This window comes from Varanus komodoensis, unplaced genomic scaffold, assembly GCF_004798865.1.
Source record: "Varanus komodoensis strain SLA01 unplaced genomic scaffold, ASM479886v1 scaffold1, whole genome shotgun sequence".
NCBI classification, from domain to species: Eukaryota; Metazoa; Chordata; class Lepidosauria; order Squamata; family Varanidae; genus Varanus; species Varanus komodoensis.
The window spans coordinates 120670418-120688490 of record NW_025335268.1 but is presented as its reverse complement, the minus strand read 5'-3'; the positions used below and the strand labels follow the sequence as shown (position 1 = coordinate 120688490).

General features: G+C 43.3%; 1 protein-coding gene across 1 annotated transcript; it reads left to right on the top strand.

Moving 5' to 3' along the window:
* The first annotated feature begins 1357 nt into the window (after positions 1-1357).
* On the top strand, positions 1358-11160 carry PROK1 (prokineticin 1). The gene is made up of 3 exons (XM_044450907.1): positions 1358-1429; positions 8786-8911; positions 11041-11160. Exons 1-3 carry the CDS (start codon positions 1358-1360, stop codon positions 11158-11160), a joined length of 318 nt encoding a protein of 105 aa, XP_044306842.1.
* The last annotated feature ends 6913 nt before the right edge of the window (positions 11161-18073 follow it).

Below are 18073 nucleotides of genomic sequence, written 5' to 3'. Positions count from 1 at the left end.
AGTCAGGGAAGGCCACAAGCCACGCCGGGTGGGGAGGATGGGAGCAGCAGTCTAACAGATCTAGACCAAGCTGGGGAAGGTGAGCTCGATGCGTTCAAGAAGTTCTCAGGCAGGGCATGAAGATGTGCCCATCCCCACTCTTTTCCCTACGATCCGCTCTGCACTGACTCTCCACTGCCAGGAAGGGGTTGGGACAGTGACCTCCAGCCCTTTTGCACCAGGGACAGACAACGTGTGGGCCTCCAGATGCTTTGGAGGGCTGCTTAACCATCCAGCCTAGTCAGCATAGCTGGTGGGGAAGGAAGCTGCAGCGCAAAATCCTCTGGAGAGTCATAAGTGACCCATCTCTGCCCAGAGACTTTAGAGGGTGATGGCAGCGGAGTGCAGGCTGTGTCTATGGGGGTCCCAGGGTCCATGCCTAGCACTTACAGAGAAAAGGTCAGGTAGCCGGGGATGGAAAAGGCCAAGGTCCAGGGGGCTGCTGCCAACGTAGACAATGCTGGGCTAGATGAGCCAGTGGGTTGTCCTGGCAGAAGGCAGTTCTCTATGTTTTCTGTGTTCCCCTGTGTTGGCCTCCTCTGGAAATAAAAGATCAGAAAGAGGATTGGGCTGGTACTAGCAGGGAAAGACTAGACTGCCTGGTCTCTATGGCCAGGGCTGGTGATAAACCAAGCCATTTGTGCCAGGTCTGCTTTCGTGGATCAATAAAACTGACCTGGTCATTGTTGTACCTGGAGGGAATAGCTCTTTCCCTTTCCCCTTTCCCCTCTTTCATTTTTGAATGTAAGCAAAGGTGGCAGTGGAATGCTTGAAGTTGTAGAACGTCTTTCTTTCTGAACATGCATTGGATCACACCCTTAGTGATCATTTAAAAAAGCATCTTCCTCCCCAGATACCCAAAAGTTGAAAGACCCATGCGTATAATAGGTCAATTTAAAAATACTGAAAATGATGGGTCCTGTATTATGTGTAGGTCTACCAACTTTAGCTTTAAAATAAAACAAACCAAAAATTCTGCATGTCCAAATTCCACATGAATTAAACCTTTCAGAGACCACAAAGGTGACGCTCACTTCCTCTTCCTCCTCCTCTTCCTGTTTTATTATGCTATAGATGCCAGCCTCATCTGTGGTGTGTGGGATCATCATGGTAAGTATCACATCAGCAAAAGAGATTGAAAAGGGCTGAGATGTTAAATAGAGAGCCAGGAGACGAGGATGCGATCAGATCTCACTGAGAACCTAGCAAGGCAGGAGGGAGAAGAGGGACTCACAACATCACACTGCAACTGTGACATGAAAGAGAGAGTGTGAGAAAGGAGGAGAAAGACAAGGATTTAATCATTTCCTCACTCATCATGAAAATAATTATACAAATCTTGTGCTTCTTTCTGTTTATAACCTTGTACAAGTGTGCAGTGATCACAGGGGTAAGTTTCCTTTTTAAACCTTGCTTGTCTCTTTGCCATTATGAAAGGAGTCTGTCCGGTGTGCATTGTCAAATTGTGCTTCATTTGCTATGGAGATGGACGGTTAATTTGGCAAGTACGGGGAAGAAGCAAGGCAGCAGCCGGATTTACAGAGCAAAAGTCTTATTGGCACATGCCCAACATTTGGATCTGAGCATTTTAAAAACTAGAATCATTATCGTTTATTTCCATCACTGCAATATTTTCAATAGCAGTTGCAACACTATTTTTCTTATATTGATAGCTTACACAAATGACCACATCTGTACTTGAATATTTGGACCTAACCACTCCAATGGTAAAGTTATTGTTCTAAAAGTACAATGAGTTTCCACATTAGCACTTTTAGAGTCAAGGTGTAAAAAAAACTCACTATAAGAAATTAAAGGAGGGAATTACATTTTTTAAAAAATGGATGTACAATGGTGACTTTTTTACCTAAATAAATGTGTAAATCTTTTGTAAATTCAAGATATAAAAAAAATCACCCTGCAAAATTCCCAGCACCAGCGCACATAATGAAAACTTAACTGCAGTTGACATCAGCTATTTCAATTATTAATTTTAAGACATAAAGCAGCCATCCCAAGCTGCAGATGTGTCGGGTTGCAATCCCAGAAATCCATGATGGCTGGGAATTATGGGAGTTGCAGTCCAACACATCTGGGGGATACCAGCTTGGGGAAGGCTGCCTTATATTACCTGAGCTTTGCAGAATGTCTTAAGTCGTTGAACTGGGTACAAATCTATTTCAGAGGATGTTTTTAACAATTATGGCTGCAGGCATGGGGGAAGAACTCAAAATGTGACCTGAAGTTGTAGTTAAATACACACTTACCTAGAAGTAAGTACTATGAGCATACTTCTGAGTAGAAATGTTCAGGATTGCACTGTAATTTTTATGTAAAACGTCAGAGGTTAGTATGCTGATTAAAAGAATGGCAAATTATTTTTATTTCAGTTTTAAAAGAGGAGTTAACCACCAGTGCTAGATAATAAAACCAGCTTGATTGTCTGTGATGCCTAATTGTTTCCCTTTTTTTCTTTATAAATACACTCTTAAGTATAGAAATCTTCTCTTGATTTTGATAATAACGCTATCAACTTTGCTTATTTATGACTTCCTAAATAAAACCAGAAGACATAAACTACATATTTGTTCAAGACATACTGTCTTGTCCTATCTACAGCTGCTTAAACAAAAAATCACTGGTTATCAGCCCAGAGCTGGTGCAGATGTATTCTAAAGATATTTTCAATCACCTGCTCATGCTAATTAACATCTCATTCTCAGAAGGTCGTTGCAGCTAGTTCTCTATTATAAGTTTCATCTTTCATTTTTCTTAATGGCAAAAGTAGCCTCAGACATTCTAGGCAACCACATATCGTGCTTTACACTGATGTTGTAAGAAGACTGCTCTCACGAGCAGTTGCACAATTTGGCTGAAAATGACAATCCTTCCTGCATCAGCTGATTTTGACTAGGTGGCAAAACTCTCCCAGATTTGAAGGCTGCTTACAGCAGGATGCCCTAAGAACTCAAGTGTTTAAAATGCCTGTGTTATATATAGAAATGCTAGAAATTATTCCACAGCCTTTATAGTAATACACACATTTTACATATTGTAATCCTATGATTACCTGGAAATAAATCTCACTGAATGCAGTGAGACTGGAGGCGATGCAGTGAGGCTGCCTGCTTCCTTGGGAACAAGCCACATTGCGAGTTACTTTTGAGCAAACCAACACAGGGCTGAGCTGCTCCTAATTGGCATTGTGCTGTAGCCCTTTAACGGGACTTGTGCCTCTCCTGCTTTGGGTGGACTGCTGCATTCTGTGCTATGACAGAGCCAGCCCTGGTCACCCAAGAAGCAGTCCATGGCATGTGTCTCTTTTCACTCATTTCTGGCTGAGAATCAGCTTGGTGCTGTGTTGACTTCAGTGCCTTATGGCACTTTGTAGATAGCTGCAAACAAAGCCTGTTTCTCAGCCAAGGTGTGTGGTCCACAAAATTTGGGAAGCTGAAGGTAGTGTGACATTCCTGGGAAGCAGCCATGCTTCTTGGTTTTCATATTTGATGCTGACATAGTTTAAAGCAGAGTTTCAGGATTAAAAGGTTACTAGACTAAGCCAACAAAATTAAGCATCTTGATATCCATTTATTTCATAAGGGAAGTTTTAAAAATGTTTAAATCTCATATAGAAGGTTCTGTATTAATAATATGCCTATGATGAGCTTTCGAACCCAGATGCTAAAAGAATGCTAACATTTCTATTCATAACTTGAGTAGAACAGTTTTTGTAATTGGTTCAATTGTTGTTTAGTGGCAAAGTCATGTCTGACCCATAATGACCCCATGGACAACATTCCTCTAGGCTCTCCTGAATTGAGAGCCTGGAGAAATATCTATGTAAAACTCAAGGCATTCAAGGTTATAATTACCTAGACAGCAAGGTAAAACAAATAATGGTATTCAAGGTAAAACAAATAATGGAATTAGCTGGAAATATTTGCACATGACTTTCCAATTTATCATTCCAGATTCCGGTTGGCCCTGGTTGTTTCCATATGTATGTAGAAAGTAGGTATTTCCATGTAGCTGTAAAGGTTAGAAGTGTTAACATTTCCATGCTAAAGGGGATGGTAAGTTTCAGTGATAGGGAATGATAGGTATCAGAACAACAGGACCAGTGAAAATTCAGTATGTCAAGGAGAAAATCTCTAATGTCTCCCTAATGTTCAGTTTTCACATGTGTAGTTGGGTGAGCAGATGAAAAGGAAGCAGAGCTCTTGCACCTTTCACAATGAAATGGTGAGGGAATTTCACGTGCACCTAGTCCCTTTTAAAAAGGTGCAGGACCCTTTTTCTTTTTGAATCTGGTCTTCCTAATGTAGAGTGGTATTTTCAAATTGCGGCGAAACATCTAGACATGTCATAGAATCATAGAATACTAGAGCTGGGGAGGGCCAACCCCCTGCTCAATGCAGGACTCTAAGTTAAAGCATCCCTGACAGATCCCTCTTGAATACCTCCACTGTGAGGGACCCACAACTTTCCCAGGTAATTGGCTCCATTGCCATACTGCTTTGACAGCCAGAAAGCTTTTCCTGATGTACATTTGGCATCTGGCTTCCTGTAAATTAAGCCCATTATCCTGTGTCCTGCACTGTGACACAACTGAGAAGAGATCCTGTCCTCCCTCTGTGTGACAGCCTTTCGAGTATTTGGGGAGCGTTATCCTACTTCCCCTCAATCTTCATTTCTCAAGGCCAGGTATTTCAGTCTGTCCTCATATGACCTTGTTTCCAGGCCCCTGGTCACCTTGTCACTCCCCACTGAACCTCTTCCAGCTTATCAACATTTTTCTTTAAGTGCAGAGCCCAGAACTGGATGCAGCGATGGGACATAACTCGTGGTGAATAGAAGAGAACCGGCACTTCACATGATTTGGAAGATATGTGTGTGTTAATGCAGCCCAAAAGAGCATTTGCTTTTTTTGCACATCACATTGTTGGCTCATATTAAGCTTGTGATCTACAACAATTACAAAATCTTTCTTGTTTGTAGAATAGCTGAGCTTAGTATCCCCCATCTTGTAACTGCATTTGGTTCCCTTTTCCAAGGTGTAGAACTTGACGTTTGTCCTTTGAACTGAATTTCTTTCTGTTGCTTTCCACCCAGCACTCCAGCCTATCAAGGTCACTTTGAATTTTGTTTCTGTCTTAGGGTATTAGTTATCCCACCCAATGGTGTGTCATTTGAAAATTTGATCAGCATTCTTTGCACCTCCTCATCCAAGTCATTAATACAAATGTTGAAGAGCACTGATTCTAGGACTGAGCCCTGTGGTACAGTCCTTGCTACCTTTCCTGAATCTGAGAAGATGCCACTGAGAAGCACCCTTTGAGTCTGATTCTGTAGCCAATTGTGGATCCAACTGATAGTTGTTCCATCTAGCCACGGTTAGCTAGCCAGCTGGCCAGAATGTCCTGAGCCACTTTTTCAAAGCCTTTATGAAGTCAAGGTATATTATGTCCACCACAGTCCGCAAGGCGGGGTTACCTGATCAAAAACTGAGATCAGATTAGTCTGGTAAAATTTGTTGATAAATCCATGTTGGCTTCTAGTCATTACTGCACTGTCTGCAGTGTGTTTAAAGACTGACTTTTTTATTATCCGCTCCAGCATTTTTTCAGGGATTAATGTCAGACCAACAGGTCCATAGTTCCTAGGGTCCTCTGTTTTGTCCTTTTGGAAGATAGCAACAACATTATCCTTCCTCTGGTCCTCTGGAATTTCTCCTACCCTCCATGATTTCTCACAGATAATAGACAGTGGTTCTGAGAGTTCTGCCAGTTCCTTTTTCACTCTAGGATGCAGTTCATCAGGCTCTGGAGACCTGAACTCACTCAAAGAAGGAAGGTGCTCCTTAGCCATTTGTTTATTAATCTCAAGCTTCAATCCTCACCCTTCGGTTTGTACTTTTTTTTGCCAGAGTTGGAATCGAGCACTTCAGCCTTCTCTTTATCATCTGTTACCAATTTTCCTTCCTCACTGAGAAGTGGAACCATCATTTCTTTTCTCTGTCTTTTACTGTGCACATACCTGAAAAAAAGCATTTTGTTCCCTTTAGCACCCTTTGCTAGCTGCAGCTCATTCTCAGCTTTAGTCTTCCTGATGCCATTCCTGTGCTTCTGTGCCACCTGTCTGTACTCTTCTTTTTCCACCTGGCATTCCTTCCACTGCCTATATATCTGCATTTTTGTTTTTAGCTCAAATCAAATCTCTTTGTGAAGAAAATGTAGAATTGACTGGGCAAAAAGGAAGGTTTCAAATGGGTGCAGAAAGTAAATAACATTGGGGGCAACCACTTTCGAGAAGACATTTTAAAGTCAGCTGAGAAATCAGTTCTCAGCATTACCAGGCAGGGCTGGAAAAATTCTGCAGGAAACTCTCTAGGGACAGTCACTACTGTTCCGGGTCAACAAACCTGGGTGAATGGCACCACGGTCTGGCAGCATAAGGCAGTTTCCTCTGTTCCACTGAAATCCTTCCTATGGGATTGTAATGGACCCATAATTCACTATGCTATGATTTTTCCGTGGATGTCATGTGCTACTTTTGTAACCAGTTCTTCATATTAGAAAAAACTCACTATATTAAACGTGTATTTAAAACCAAAGCCAATAGTATTCGCATTCCTTCTAACCTGAACATTACAAAGGTTGGATTTTTTTGAAGATTAATTTGCTCTTTTGAGAAACTTGGCATTCTGTGTTGAAAGTAAAATTATTTCTAAACGTAACCCCCCAAGCATTTGAACAGAAACAGCATTAATCAAAAGCCAGGCGCAAGCATTTGAATCTCAATTGCCTCAGTGCCCTCAAATAAAAAACAAAATCAGACAAGGAAGAAACCATCAAATCTTGCATTCTAATAACAGGATACTGATCACTTCATTCTTCACAGACTACTTCCTGTTTCCTAAATAATGCTGATGCCTGCAGTGTAACGACCCATGAATAGGCTTGAGAGAACTCACTTGTTATTTGTTTAGAATTTTTCTTGAATAAGACTCATACTTACTTCCCTCATCTTTACTTAATTTTAAACTATTTGAATTTTAATAGATGCAGGAAATTGCATTATTATGTATGTGCCCTGACTTTTATCTATTTAAATTGTCACAGCTGTGGCACATAAGTGAGTCAGACAATTTTTGAGTGACTGGAGAAGCAGATATTTTTAAAGGATCAACCCAATTTAGTATTACAATGATGAAACCACACATGGAGAAAGATATATTGTCATCAAGACATGTGTGGCGAACCATATCGCATATCCTTTAACTCATTACTCAAAGGCAGGGCTTCCCTGCACCTTACAGAATAGCCAGTGTGGCCAATTCACCAGATCATGGATTCCCAAGAACAGGAGTGGCCAGGGAAGCCTGCAGGGCAGAGCATAAAGTGTACTAGGAACAAATGCAATCCCCCGGCACATCAAGACTGAACCTTGAGAACTTTTCCTACAGCAAGGGCGAGCCCTAGACTACGTGAAGCACTAAACATGTGAACTTTCTCTCTCTTGTGTGTCAAAGCCATAATTTGGGATCAGGAAATAGGACAGGGAGTAAAATGGAAGTCCTTGGAGCACACAACACATTGTTGTCCTCATATCCTCCATGTGGGGGTGGGGACTCTCCGTCCCAGAGAGACTCTCCGTCCCTTGCAGGGCTTCAGTCTGACCACTGGTTGCACCCCACTTTTGCCCCAACCACCAAAGATTTGGGGCTTTCCCCGCTTTTGCCTAGTTTCCACCCAAAACAAGCTAGTTTGTTTGCCCCTGCTGCTTTTGCTCTGCTCCAGCAGCGGTGAACTGCCTTCAGCCCAGAGCTCCAATCTGGAGCTCAGTTTTGGAGACCGTGTTGGGAGCTGCATTTCTGAGACTGAAGGAAAAAGAGGTGGCTTTGAAGGGGGGAAAGGGCAAGGTCAAAAGATCCCCTGTATCAAGATGATCCATGCTGCCTGTTTTACACCAAATTTATTTTCAATTTCCAGGCCAGATGATAAAGTTGAAAAGGCCGCTGGGTGTTGTGCCTGTCTAGTGGCCGGCTGGCAACAGCAGCCTAGTGGCCGGCTGGGCCATCCCACTCTGCCACCTGTCTCCTTGGCTTCAATGGCAGTGGCAGCAAGTGTTTGGGAAGCCACCAGGCATCCTAAAGGGTTGTCACATTGGTGGGCATCCATCGCATGCGTCCATCACAGATTGCACAGATGCTGGACTCCTATTTCTACCAAGAAGCCTGCAGGGGGGTGGGATGGTGTTTTAGCAGAGGGGCCCTCACAGCTGATGCCTTAACTAAATGCCTTTCCTAAATACAGAGAAACTTGTTCCTCATGGTTGCCAGAATGATCTCGGATGCATTGTTACTGTATCTACTTCCCTGCCTCTTTTTCTCCCAATGTTTTTCATTCATGGTTGCTCTCTTCCTAGCCTATGAAGTTTTCATCACAGGGGTGCGGCTTTAACCTTTCAATGACTTACACATCCCAGTAATGTCAGGTTGATTCCAAGCTTTTTCCTCCCTGCATAGTCCTGTACAGAAGAAGAAAAGGAGGACAAATAGATGGATTGACTCCATAAAGGAAGCCACAGCCTTGAATTTACAGGAGCTGAGCAGGGCTGTCATGGACGTGACATTTTGGAGGGCATTCATTCATAGGGTCACCATAAGTGGGAGATGACTTGATGGCACGCAACACCACCAAAGGTCCATAGGAGTAACTCAGAGCATCGTGGTGCTTCTTTCCAGGCCTGTGAAAGAGATCTCCAGTGCGGAGGTGGGACATGCTGCGCCATCAGCTTGTGGCTTCGTGGGCTCCGGATGTGCACTCCATTAGGGCAAGAGGGAGACGAATGCCACCCCATCAGTCATAAGGTATTTGCAAGGGTCCTCAGTGCCCCTGTGGTCCCTTAATCAGTAGCAACTGTTTTTAAACTGATGCACTTTTAGGCTGAGCCAGAGATCACAAAAAACCAGCAAGCTTGCAAGTGCAGTCATGGTGGCAAATAGCATGGTTCTAGAGGCTTCCATAAACCCCACAAACCCATTATATGAGCTGACACAATAATCCCTGCAGGTGCCTTGTTCAATGAGTTATATTTTCAGTTCTGGCTACATATGCAAAACCAGAGTTCTACTGTAACGCTATTAAAGCTTTTACCCAAATACAACACAGGCAGCCGAGTAACTACAAAAGATTTCCTCAGGGGGTGAAATGGCAATTTTTGAAAACTGGACGTGATCTTGGACACGATACACTTGAATACCCCAGAGTGCAATGAACATCATGTATATTTTCTGCCCTTTTGTTGATCTCAGCATCTACTGCAGTTAGAATATCTACAGATGGTTTATGGCTATCTGGCGAACCCATCACACATCCCTGAGTGTGCCAGCCTTCTCGCCCATCTTTTCCAGTTTTAACCAGTACAGAAGAAGCACCTTATCCATGCTGATTATGATGACTGGCAGCCCAGCTTCTTCATGTATCATGACAACCAGGGCCCTGTGCGGTGGGCAGAGAAGAGTTTTAATAATTGTTCTATCGCTGCCTCCAAGGCATTTGAATATTTCAGGTCTCATACAAAGGCCTGGTTGGTTTGCCCGTAACACTAAACTATGGTGTGGTTGATTGAAACCTGGCTTCTCATGGTGTCTGAATTCATCCCTGAAAACAATCTGGGGATCCCCTGTATCACCCAGGTAGGGCTGCTCACATTCTGCCTTGGATGGCTTACTCAGAAGGGGAGGAAGTGGGTGAGGTGGTGAATGATGCCATGGGAGGCTGCTGGCCTACAGGCTGGAGTTCTGGTCCCCTGATGGAATCAGGCCTGCCAGCTTGATGCAGGACTGCTATCCAGCCCCCAGAGCAAAAGTGGTTTAGCCTCCCCAGTTGTAAGGGAAAGAGGAATCCTGTCATTGGGCTTCCCCTCCCTGAAATACTTATTCCTGCCATGCAAGAGGCAGTTGGTTCTGCTGCTCCCATTGCAGAACCCCACTTTGGCTGCCTGCATTACTTCAGCTGCCACCTTTGTTCTTGCCCAGTACCAGACTTTTCAAATCTGGATGCTGTGCGGACAGCACTTGCAATACAAGATGGTCCGTTAGAAAAAAAGACCCCGGGACACACTACATGGTGCTTTTCCTGTATGGAAACTCTTCCATCAAGTATGGGATCTTGAGGAGAAATCTCTGTGGCTACATGTTTGTGTGCAATGAGCTGTCCATCTGTCCACAGTGGCCAGAATCCTGGAGGCCTTCCTGTGCAATGCAGATCCCACTGCATTTAAGCCATTTCCTTGGTCCTAGAAGAGGGAACCTATTGAGTGTGGAAGGTCAACCAATTGTCCTATTACAAAGTAGTCACAGACCTCTATTATTCTAGTTATCTGGAAAGATTAAACTTTATTATAAGATGTAAGTGGCACTTGGGCAGAATCATTCCTATTCCTTCCTGAAGAACACTGTCCTCAGGTGACACCAAATTTTCCATACCATTTTCAATGCCATGCCAGCCCCACTGAATGAAGTCGCCACTAACAAGGTGTATTTCTCTCGCTGGACCTCATGAGCTGGATCAAGCCTTATGCATCAGAATGTCCCCATTAAGCTTAAGTCCTATTTTCTGTCCACGAGCTGGTGAAACAAATCCACATTTTTATTTGCAAAAGGCCTTTCCACTATGCTTTCACAGGCTGCGGCCTCCCTCTCCTGTGGCCAGAAGAAGCAGGCTTGCTGCCTCAGCCAGTCTCAGGAAGAACCATCCAATAAGGCCAATTCCAGCAGATCTGTCAATTTTTTACTTTTCCACACTTCTTTCTTTACCCAGCAATTTACTTTGGTAGTGATATTCCCACCTTCACCCCCCTGTTTTTGTACCACCTAACGAGAAGAAGATGTTGTGGAGAACGCCAGAGCTTGCATACTTTTTGGTTCTAAGAGAAAGCATTGCCTAGCTGTGGCTTTTGCGTATAATTAATGTTCTGTGTTCTGTTCTCTTAAAGGTCCCTTTCTTTGGAAAAAGGCAACATCACACCTGTCCATGTTTGCCAAACTTCATATGTTCCAAATTCAATGATGGCCGATACCGATGTTCAATAGACTTCAAGAACATGGACTTTTAAAGAAGAAAGAGTTCCATGGTCTTTCTTACCCACAAATCCTTGCAGTGCACGTTAAACACATTGTTCTGTCTTCAGCCTCCCATGAGGACAATTGCTTGTCCATTTAATTTACACAAATATTGTCCATTGACCTAAATAGAGTCCAGCAGTCAGTGCTTCATTGACTTACCAACAGTGTGTGTATTCACAAATGATGGGATGTGGGCAGATTCAAGACAAGAGCTGCAAATACAAATTGTTTAGCAACTACCAAAATAAGTTTGAGGAGAAACCATCAGTGTGAGCTGGGTGTGGTTTTGCATTTGTAGAAGTCTCCTCAACACACACACATTTTTTAAATCTCTTGAGTTTAAGTTAGGTGGTTCCTATCCAACCATATCAAAAAGGGATGCCCTTCCATGAGTCCTCCTGAGGTCAACATTTTACGTCTCAGTTTCTTACTCAGAGGACCATCCTGATGTCAGAAGCGAGTTGCCCACTGCAACAGAGAAAGTGACATATGCTTTTCCTCTTGCGTGTCCATCGCTCAGACAGCCTAGCACGCTTGCTGCTCAGTCCAGATAAAACAGAAGTGTTGTCCTGTGTTTGCTTTCTTCTTATGGAGGCAGCTTAAATGATGCAGGACCATGGCACGGGTCACTTCCTGATCAGAGAAGGCAATGATGGCATGGGGGCTGAACCTGGCTGTGGGTGGAGAAGGGAGTTCCATGCAGCAGTTCACTGGCAGAAGGTTGGGCTTCTATCAGGGAGCTCTCCTGCCGCATGCAGGTACAGAGCCAGTGCCCGTTTTGGAAGGGACAGGCTGGAGATGGTAACACACCTGCTGAGTGAGCAGCAGTGGCTGACACCAGCAATGAAGCTGATGGCAGGGGCCTGAGTGGGAGCTGTGACCCATTCAGTGGGCAAGCCCCGGCCTTGGCTGCCACCTCCATTAAGGGTGTTGGGTTCCTCCCTTCTCAAGCAGCAGTACTTACCAGCAAGTTCAGAAGTCTGCCGGCAAGCCACTACACGCGTTACCACTGGGTGTCCCTGGAGCACCAGGCATTCATATTAACATCCAGTGTGCATTCCAAGAAGGGAGAAATGAAGTCACCACCACCATGGTGCGCTTCTCTCTCTGGGCCTCATGGGTCTTCTACCCTCACTGCTAAAAAGACTTTTGACAAAATCCGTTAGAGTTCTCCATACTATGCCTTTTCAAAATGAACAACTGGGAGAAGGCATTTCTTTAGAATGGCTTGGAAAGTTGTGATGTCATACTCAACAAACTATGGCTTGGAGCCAGAATGAAGAACCTCATGAAATATTGAGGTGTCACGGATTATATGATAATCCATCTATACTACCTGTTGTGATGGATTCCTGTGGATAAGGATCCAAAAACAAACCCAGACAATACCCTGAGACAATTGTTAACTTTGCCTCCAGCAGCTCTGATACTGTTAGTCCCAGTGGCACCCTTCTGCCTGCTGGTCGAAGTGAGAACTTCCCTGCAGTGCTGGAAATCACAAGTCAAGGAATCCTTGAAAGTACAAATGGACATGGTATCAGGAGATCAAATTTTCTGTTTACAGTTTAATAATGGCTACTGGTAGAGCAGAATGAAATCCCATCAGGATTTAACCTTTCCCCTTATATCATTTTACCAATTAGAAATATCACACCCCTACTTATACACTGTTCTGTGGGGTAAAACATGGAGGTTTTGATTAGAGTTACCTCCCTTCCTGCCCAGGATTGCTGTTTATCTTCTAAAGTTGAAAGTCACCTCTACTTTGGCCCTGTGGTTAATATTCAGGTGCAAATAATCACAACTGTTCTGAAGTTACAGGTGGCCAAAATGCAGATGACAGACATGGAACTTTAATAAGTCGTAACACACTATCAGATATAAGCTGTCTCAATCCCCCCGCCCACCCCACCACTCCGTGTGTCATCCTTCAACCCTGAACAGGAATAATTCCAGCTCAGATTTCCACTCCTCTCCATGCTTAGGGCAGAGTTTTGTTGTTATTTTTTAAAGACAACTCTTTTTCAGGCATTCAGCAAACTTATTTTTATTTTGAAAAATTGCTCAGGGGTGCATTGGGGTACGAGAGGATAAATGGAAGTAGATTTAGCTTTCTGCCCAGCCGGTTCATTCTGGAAACCGAGACTCAATTGTTCTTGACTGAATTCAATTGGAAAGTTTATATATCTGTACATAACATACTGCCCATGGTAAGCTCGCCACTCAAGATAGGAACATCAATTATGTAGCCTCCAGAACATTGCCTGGAATGTGTGAGTATAAGCCAGATTAAAAGCCTGAATATGTACTGAACCATAATATGGCATGTGTCTATGTAATGTGATGCTATGTTTACTTTGTCATATATGCTATACTGTAAGATGGATGCATATCATAAAACTGTATAGGTACTGAACTATATATAAGCCTATCTAGTGTAATTTTTGTTTGGAAACCTCTGGCTGGAGACAAAAATTATAGCCTTTCTTGAAAGGGCTCTCACCGGATGGCGTGGTCTCGTACCCTACTTTTAACAATGATAAACAGGTTTTGACATTTTTGTTTGAAAACCTATTTGACTAAAGGTGACAAAGTCAACACACACACACACGACAGAGACATTTAGGAAGCAAACTGGTGTGCTATCTCTTTATCTCTCATAGATGGATGGATGGATGGATAGCTAGGTAGCTAGAGAGATAGAGTTTGTTCTATGAGACATAATTCATCTCCCAAAAGATTTTCAACTCTCATAAAAACAGTTGCCTTGCATTCTCCAGTCTTGGGTGCCATGCATGCTTATTGACACACAGGTCAACCCTGACTGTGCAGAAATATGCTGCTATTCCTCGTTTTCTCTTTTGCACCAAGGTTTTGTTTGCTTGCACACTGGTGGGAGGGCAACTGATCTTCAGGATCCAGGCTTCCGTGAATTATTCTCCTTGGGACTCACAGCTTCAGTGATATACCATCCCTGACTTTCGAGGTACAATCCCATAGCTCTTCCTTTAGTTTCTTGCAGCACCAAAATAGAGCTCAGTAACCTTCTTTGGTTCCTAGATCTCAATTCAGTTTATTTAAACAATAATTCATCGGCCTGGGACTTTATACAGAGGTACCAAAGTATGTGAGGAGGACATATTCCTAAATATCAGCCTAGGTGTAAGGAAACGATGTAGGTATGAGGCATGAAAAATGAACAAGAGGCATAGAATGGGAGGGTACAACTCATGGAACAGCACATGCTTTGCATTGTCAAAGGTCCTGGTCTCAATTTCTGGTATGTCGAGATAGGAGTGGGAAAGACTGTTGGCTGAAAACCTGGAAAGCCACTTTCAGTCAATTTGATTAAAACCGAACTAGATGGACCAAAGGTATAAAGTAGCTTCCTCAACTGCAATCTTATGTCCAGAACATGATGATACTGTCTGTGTCTCTATTGATATTGTTACAAGCATGGAGAAGTTTCAGGGGTTTCAGCAGTTTAGAAAGTCACTTACTTTAGAAGGTCACTGAAGTTCACTGGCTTTAGAAGGTCACTGAAGGCTTAGGGTGCTCCCGTGATATAAGGCTTATTTGCACATCTATACAGGCTGAACTTAAAATGAGGGTCCACAACTTCAACATTGCACAGACCTTCCCACCAAAGGTCTCACAAAAAGCAAGCTAGCTTTCTGGCCCCTTTTAATATCTTGTTTCGGCACAGATTGGCTCAGTTTACACATGATGAAGAACCCGTGCTTTTGTAACCAAGAGCTGATCATGTACTGAGTGTGAAAGAATGTGCTGATTCCCACCTGTCTGGCTTCTTCTGCCAGGTAAACATTCCAAGGGTGTTCTGTGCTCCTATTGTTTTATTCCTTCGTTGTTTACTGTGACAGTCATACCCAGAACTGGAGGTTTATGGGGAAGGAATAACCAAGATTTGTAACCCAAGAACAAGCTGTGGGTTCCAGCAAGGCTGGGATGTTCTTCCCCACAACAACTTCCAGTTCTGGTTTTGGTCATCACGATCAAGGGCTCGCTCTTCCCAGCTTGTTCATCACTGCCCGGGGGTTGCTTAAGCCTGAAAAACTGGGCCACCAACTGCTACACACACAGCTTGCTTCTGTTGTTTGCACATGTCTCTAAATTAACACATCCCTTCGGGGTGGGGAGAGAAAATGAGCTTCTGCCCAGAGCTGTACACATGGCTATCTCCCAGCTGTACTCATGACACCCATGCCTTAGCTAGGTGATCAGCAAGGCCAGACTCACCTAATCATGTTGACACTATCTAACAATGTCATTTCACAACCAGAGTTGTGGGGGGGGGGGGGGACACACTTAAAAGATCATTCAGATCAGCCCCAAATCTATGTCAACAGTTGTCCAGTATCAGTGCATTTCTGATCTGTTGGCAGGTAGCTCCATAGTGCACTTACTGTTAGTTACCCTCTGTGATTAATGATAATCCAGAAGGACAATTGAGATAGGGCCTTTAAGCTAAATTATAGTTCAAGTGATTGCTCCTGCTTGCCTTTTCATTTCAGAGTGAGATGGAGGCAGACAGACCAGCCTCTGTGAAGGGACAGGAAATTAATAATTGCAATGGAGAAAGCAGGCTAGCAGAACCTAATGTAGAGCATCCTGGAACTCAAGCGTACTTATGGGCACATTCGTGTGTGTGTGTGTGTGTGTGTGTGTGTGAGAGAGAGAGAGAGAGGGAGGGAGGGAGGGAGGGAGGGAGGGAGGGAGAGCGCTTGTTGAAAAAGCAGTCCACCTATTTCAGGCAACTAAAATGTTGGAATTATGTTGCTGAGAGGATAGGATGAATAGGCATCACTGTGAACCTTTCTACCCAAGGTGTCGGTAGTTTGTAGTTGCTTTGCATGACATTGTCTTCCTCCAAAGCCTCCCTCAGGGTCTGCAGCCATTTTAGCATCTTTTTCTCTCTGGTTATATTTGCAACTGGCAGCATGAACACCTTCTGTATTTGTGCAATTCTGGCTTATTACAGCACCTCCTCATGGCTGAATAATGGAAATAATGTCTATAAAATAATAGCATAAAAGGGATGATATAAATCCTGAGAGAGTCTAGAAAGAGAAGCCTTGATTAAAGTGGCTGGCTAATGTAGAAAATCCCTTTATTCCTGCAGCTACAGCAAGGGGCATTCTGACATTCAGAAAGGACATTTTCATAAGAAGAAGCAGGAATACAAAAGGAGGTTCCATGATCGGATAGACTGAGCTGGCCGGGGATAGTACAGAGTCATCCGAGCACACACTGGCAACAGCTGTGTCCATCACATATGCAACTTGCCAGCCTGCTTGCATCTGCTGTTTTGCTGCTTCATTGGGCTTTCCTACATGAGGCCTTTATTGTGCTGTTAAACGGTGTATCTGCTTTCAAATTCATTGCAGCATTGACATCCAAGTTCTATGCAAAGAGCAATTTCTTTCCTGCTTTTCTGCTATACGACCTCTAGATGGCGGTGTGCTATAGTAGAATAGCACATACAAACCAGGGGGTTGAGCACCATTTTCCCCATTGTAATTAAATCATTCGTGTTCCCCATTTTAAAAAGGGAGGGAGGAGCACTCTAAAAATATAGAAGCACAACTGGAAGATCACCCAGTGAGTAAGGAAGCACAAGCACACAATAAATGCTGCGTGTAGAATAGCCTCTTTGTCAAGACAGAGCAAAATGCCAAATCTATATTGATGCAATTTCTGCCCGCAGGCAAATGACAGCAGTGATGCAGATATATCAGAACTCATCTGCTGCAGCAGTACAAACAACTGCAATGTGATCCATACGTCTGCCCTGTGATCTGGCAAACTGCTCTACGTCCCCCTGGCAGGTCTGCAAAAGTCTATTTCTTAGTCTCAGATCTTCAGCTGCAAAACGAGAACAATTGTGCAAGTATTTTGCAAATTTAAAATACCAGACAAATGGTACATACTTGCAATTGTATATCCCTCTCCCCACCATTCTGGCAGAGGACATGTTGGGAATTGTAGGACTTTCCCCTTTCTAAACATATGCCCTAAGCGAATTAATACTTTCTGCACAGTACTCTCATAACAGCATTGACAGGAAAGATGACCTACAACATCAGAGAGGTCTTGTTTAAGTCTGTGTTTATTACTAAGATAGGCTTCACAACAGATGTGATTTGGTTTGTGTACATACATCCATATCAGATTCAAATGCCCTTTTGTGTCATGATGGGTGATGCACAGGTCTAATAACCCTGTGCTGGGTTTTTACGTTGAATGTCACATATTTCTAGGGTAAAAATGAAATCTCACCTGAATACTCAGGCTGGCCCAAGAGAATTCACTGACATTAAAAAGTGGCAAATGGCACAGACACATCCTGCCCAAGTCAAGATCAAGTCTGGTTAAGTTAGTTCAGCACCCCAGGCACAAAATGCCACATACACTCCTCCACTTCCTTTGGTACCTTTTATCATGTCAACACCCTGACTTAATGACAGTTTTTTATAGATGCCAACACCTTCCATGCACAAATCTTGGGCATACCCACCTCTGTTTCCATCTTTTTTCTTAGAACAGGAAATCCATTAAGGGGAAAAACAAAACAAAAAGCAAAACAGAATCACTACATAACTTCTGATCACTGCTAGAAGCTCGCTATATGGACATACAAAATGGCAACAAAAATTCAGTAACAGTGACTTATGGTGTGATCTCATGCATATTTAGTCAGAAAAAAAAAAAAAAACTACAAGTTCCCCGCTCCCATCTAAACATATATAGGGTTTAAACCTTAAATAACTCACAAGCATCTGCCCTTTAATGCCACCCAATAACCATTTCAGGCAGGGTGATACACACTGATTTATTTATTTCAGATATTTAATTGCTTCCATATAACAAAATGTTTTCAGGGCA

What these genes read in the sequence shown, in the direction of transcription:
- PROK1 (XM_044450907.1), top strand. Translation starts at nt 1,358, where the DNA reads ATGAAAATAATTATACAAATCTTGTGCTTCTTTCTGTTTATAACCTTG. An exon ending in AGTGTGCAGTGATCACAGGG is followed by an intron (nt 1,430 to 8,785) that starts GTAAGTTTCCTT and finishes GCTTCTTTCCAG; the next exon opens with GCCTGTGAAAGAGATCTCCA. An exon ending in GCCACCCCATCAGTCATAAG is followed by an intron (nt 8,912 to 11,040) that starts GTATTTGCAAGG and finishes GTTCTCTTAAAG; the next exon opens with GTCCCTTTCTTTGGAAAAAG.